At 40.8% G+C, this 5,293-nt stretch overlaps 1 protein-coding gene across 1 annotated transcript; it reads left to right on the top strand.

Moving 5' to 3' along the window:
* Nucleotides 1-1,999: 1,999 nt before the first annotated feature.
* On the top strand, nucleotides 2,000-5,083 carry LOC114272999 (disease resistance protein RPM1-like). The gene has a single exon (XM_082880111.1). The coding sequence runs from the start codon at nucleotides 2,156-2,158 to the stop codon at nucleotides 4,946-4,948; it is 2,793 nt and encodes a 930-aa protein (XP_082736237.1). The 5' UTR covers nucleotides 2,000-2,155; the 3' UTR covers nucleotides 4,949-5,083.
* Nucleotides 5,084-5,293: the final 210 nt, after the last annotated feature.

Below are 5,293 nucleotides of genomic sequence, written 5' to 3'. Positions count from 1 at the left end.
TTCTTCTTCAGATCTGTTCAGACGCAGGGTTCACGATCTGACGGAGGGCTTCAAGATCTGACGGTGACGGATGGAGGGCTTCACGGACGGAGGGATCTGACGGACGGAACGCTTCACGGACGGAGGGAGAGGGAAAGGAGAGGGGGGAGAGAGATGAGACTGAGATTTGAGTCAGTGAGTGAGGGAGAGAGAGATGAGGGCCACGTTGAGAGAGAGACACACACAGAGGAAGTGAAATGGGAAAATAGGTGTGGTTTATATATATATATATATATATGAGGGGTAAAAGAGTATTTTCACTTCGGGGATAATTCGGGGATGGGGCCAGGGACGGGGACGGGCCGGGGCTTGAACACTGATCACCGTCCCCAGCCCGAAACTGGTCGAGGATTTAATTTCAAATACCATCCCCGTCCCCACGGGGATATTTTTCGGGGAAAAACCATCCTAATCGGGGTCAGGGGATCGGGTTCCCATCGGGCCGGGTTCAAATTGCCATCCCTAAATCCAACCCATATTTCATAAAAAATCAAAAAGTGCACTAATTTAGATCATCCCAAACAACTCCTAAAAATATGAAAATTAATATACAAGTACACTTTTTAGATCTATTTTTTAAACCCCCAGTAATTAATTGATACCAATCATCTTCTTAACACATAACTGAATTTTAAAAATAAATCTAATTTTTAGACATAAATAACTATGGTCTAAAAATACTTTCTGTCAATTTTCGTTTTTTATTATATCAACGTCAAAAAATATTTTTCGTTAATTTTTCGTTCCCATATTCCCTTTTGTCTTTTCCTTTACCAAGAAGGGTCACGTGAGTCACGAAACACGTTAAAATGGAAGAAAAAGGAGATTTCAATTTTCAAATTATGTACAGCTTTTCTCATCATTCAATCCGCGTAATTATAATCTAAGTTATTCTGTTCAAATGATAGCATAATTAAACAATAATTATAATCAAACATATAATTAAATAATTATTTAATCAAAATTAAAATAATAACATAATTAATACCATAATGTTATAAAAAATAATAACATAATTAATACTATAATATATTATAACTAATAACATAATAAATCATAATCAAGACATAAAAATCGTAACATAAAAATTACATACAATTGAGACTATATTTGGCATAAACATTTTACGCTAAAATAGTTATAAAAATACAAAATAGATTAAAAAATTAATAAGATAAAACGTCATATTCAAATCATAATCATTTTATTTTTTCTCTTACAAAAGTCAAAAAATTTATTTCAAATAAAAAATTTTAATCCTAAATTAAAATAATTAAAAAATTAAAAAACTAATTCACATCCAAAAGAAGCTGAATTTCCCATTGAGTTGTGATAGTACTTGAATTTTGATTGGTACCAACTGGGGCCAGTAACAACAACACCCCCCACTCTTGTCGAATCCGGATCCTCGGTCGCCATCTCCTATAGCCTTCCCCTGTCGCCCCCAAAACGACGTCGTTTTGGGGGCAAATTTTCAAAAAAAAAAAAACGCAGAGAAGAGGGAGGAAGGAGAGGAAGAGGGAGGGAGAGGGAGGAAGGAGAGGAAGAGGGAGAGGGAGAGGGAGGGGGCCTTAAATACAGGGGAGGAGGAGGAGGAGGCGGAGGCGATGGCGTGGTCGCAGGGTCGGAGGAGGAGGCGGAGGCGACGGTGCGGTCGCAGGTGCTGCGACGAGGTGGGACGCCGGCTGCGACGGCGGCGAGGGAGGAGGACGGCGAGCTCACAGCCTCCTCCTCCTCCTTCTCCCCTGTATTTAAGGCCCCCTCCCTCTCCCTCTTCCTCTCCTTCCTCCCTCTCCCTCTTCCTCCCCTTTCTCCCTCTTCTTCTCTGCGTTTTTTTTTTTTGAAAATTTGCCCCCAAAACGACGTCGTTTTGGGGGCGACAGGGGAACGCTACAGGAGATGGCGACCGAGGATCCGGATTCCACTCTTGTCCTCTTCTTTTTTTTTATTTGGTCAGCATTACAAATCCCCAGTTTTCAAACTCACTACTTACCTTTAATCACAAACACAGTTCAGAGTTCAGACCACCATTATTATTTTCTCATCTTCCTCCTCCCTTCAAACCCAACCAACTAAAGGCTACTCCTCTGCAACAAAACACATTTTTTCAACAAAAATGGCTGAGAGTGCAGTGATCCATCTACTAGCCAACTTCGCACCCTTCCTCCAACAAGAGGCCAATTTGTTGACTGGAGTTCGAGAAGAGATTCAATACATCAGAGATGAATTCGATCGCATGACAGCTTTCCTCAAAGTTGCCGATGCTATGGAAGAGAACAACCCCGAACTCAAAGTATGGGTCAAGCAAGTCCGAGAAGCTGCGTACGACATTGGAGATGTTCTCGAGTTGTACTTGCTTCGCCTCGGACATCGTCATGGCGCTGGATTTCGCGGTTTTCTTGGTAAGGTTTCTTGCTTTATTAAGACTTTAAAAGCTCGTCACCAAATTGCTTCTGAAGTTCAAAGAATGAAGTCCAGAGTCATCGATATTTCGAAGGGACATCAGAGGTACCATGATAGATATGGTATGTTAGAGCAAGGCTCAAGCTCAAGGTCCACTGGTCTTAACACGGCATGCCATGATTATCGTGGCGATGCCCTTCTACTCCATGAATCTGAGCTTGTGGGCATCGACAAGCCCAAATCGCAACTAATTAGGTGGTTGGTGCATGAAGACCCCAGACTCAAGGTGTTTTCCGTATCAGGAATGGGTGGATTGGGCAAAACAACACTGGTTAAAAAGGCCTTTGATGATGCAGTTGTGAAGAATCATTTCCAGAGCCATGTTTGGATCACAGTTTCTGAATCCTTCAAGATTGAGGTGCTCCTAAAAGGCATCATCAAACAACTTTTTGAAGAAATCAAGCAACCAGTCCCACAAGGGATGGACAAAATGGATACCAACAGCTTGAAAGGGATAATTAATGCTTTCCTGCAACAGAAGAGGTATGTGCTCGTTTTCGATGATGTATGGGATATTCATGCCTGGCAATCTTTCAGATATGTGTTTCCCATTGGCAATTGTGGGAGTCGCGTAGTGCTGACAACCAGAAATGCAGATTTAGCTTCTATCGCTAGTACGGAATATTATGGCGTTGTCTATAATCCTCAGCCCTTGCCTCCCGAAGAATCCTGGACATTGTTTTGCAGGAAAACATTTATGGAGAATTCTTGTCCTTCACACTTGGAAGGACTTTCAAAAGCCATCTTGAATAGATGCGAGGGATTGCCACTTGCAATTGTGGCAATTAGTGGTCTTTTATCAACAAAGGATAAGAGTAGTGTGGATGAGTGGGATAAGATCTACCGCAACCTTGGTGCAGAACTAGAAGGAAATGACAAACTCCTAAGCATGAAGAAAATATTGTCCCTCAGTTACATTGATTTACCTTATTATCTGAAGTTCTGCTTTCTATATCTAAGTGTTTTTCCGGAGGATTGTTTGATTGACCATTGGAGATTGATTCGGTTATGGGTGGCAGAAGGATTTGTAGAATCGAAAGCAGGAATGACGATAGAAGAAGTTGTCGAGGGCTACCTCAATGAGCTAATCAATAGAAGCTTGGTTCAAGTGGCAGAGATGAGAAATGATAGAAGGGTCGAAACGTATCGCATCCATGACCTTTGGCGTGAAATTATTGTTTTGAAGTCGGGAGAGCAAAACATTGTGACACTAGCCGGTGAACAAATCAGAGCGTGGCCCGAAAAGGTGCGGCGCCTATCAATCAACAATCATTGGGAATATACACAACAAAGCAAGTGTTTCACTCGACTTCGTTCTTTGCTTATGTTCAATGCAACAGATTCACTGTCCAAGTTGTCCATTCTCGCATCGTCAAACGATGGTCTACGGCTGCTAACCGTTCTAGACTTGAGAGGTGCCTTGTTGGAGACATTCCCAAATGAAGTTTTGAAACTACTTCAACTCAGGTATTTAAGTTTGAGGGGAACCAAGGTAAAAATAATACCGAAGTCGATTGGAAAGCTCCAAAACCTGGAAACATTGGACCTTAAACAAACGTATGTCACTGAGTTGCCTGATGATATCCTGAAGCTCCAACGACTTCGCCATATCTTGTTGTATCGCTACATAATAGATGATGCTCCTTCATATCCTTTTGAATACCAATGCGGATTCAAAGCCCCAACGGAAATAGGACGTTTGTCATCCTTACAGAAACTTTGTTGTATTGAAACAAACCATGATAATGGGACCATTTTGCTAGGAGAGGTAGGGAAGTTGACTCATCTGAGGAAGTTACAGATTGGAGGCTTGAGAAATGAAGATGGGAGGGTGTTATGCTCGTCCCTTGAGAAGCTTAGTAACCTTCGCTCATTGATTGTTCGTGCAACAGAAGAAGATGAGATCATTGATCTAGATTCTCTTTCTTCACCACCTCAACTTCTTCGAATGCTCTGCCTAGAAGGAAGTTTACGTAAGGTACCGCATTGGATACCCTCACTGCACAGCTTGGTAAAAGTATTTTTACGATGGAGTAAGTTAGGGGATGTTGATCCACTGGAATCCCTTCAAGATTTGCCCAATTTGGTTGAACTTCAACTTCTTGAGATATACGAAGGGGCAGAATTGTGTTTCAAGGCTGGTAGATTTCAAAGACTTGTGATATTAGACCTTCGTGGATTAAAAGGATTGAGATGGGTGAAAGTGGAGGCTGGCTCGATGCCTCATCTTGAAGAGTTAATTATGGTTGAATGTGAATTGGTAGAGGAGTTACCCTCTGGTATTGAACATCTAACCAACCTTAAACATCTTGAATTGAATGATATGTCTGATGGATTGATTTCGAGTCTGAACAGAGACTTAGAGCGTGGGAATTATTGGAAAATTGCACACATTCCAAAAGTTTGGGTTGGGGACTCATATTATGCAGGAAATTATCTATGGTGAGGGAGGAGAGAGCTCTGACCATGTTGAATCACCACCACATTTAGAATGCTTATTATGCATTTATTTATTTTCATGTGCTCTTGGTACTTGATTTGTTGTATTCATATTGGGATCAAATTTTTCTCTATTTTTTTTTTCTTTTTCTATTCTTTTAGTAGACTGGAAGCCTGTTATTTGACCTCCTAATTTTGATCTTAGGAGTGTTTTGGAAAGTTGGTAAAAAGTTGACTTTTGGCTTTTTACCAAGCTTTTTGACTTTTATGAAAGTGATTTGGAAAGTTGATAAAAAGTTGGTTTTTTTTAATTTTTGGTTTAATATTTTTTAAAAGTGTCACATCATTCCAA

Source organism: Camellia sinensis, chromosome 7 (genome assembly GCF_055761805.1).
Source record: "Camellia sinensis isolate YWXY chromosome 7, ASM5576180v1, whole genome shotgun sequence".
NCBI lineage: Eukaryota > Viridiplantae > Streptophyta > Magnoliopsida > Ericales > Theaceae > Camellia > Camellia sinensis.
This window is presented reverse-complemented; position numbering and strand designations above follow the sequence as displayed.

What these genes read in the sequence shown, in the direction of transcription:
- LOC114272999 (XM_082880111.1), top strand. Translation starts at nt 2,156, where the DNA reads ATGGCTGAGAGTGCAGTGATCCATCTACTAGCCAACTTCGCACCCTTC.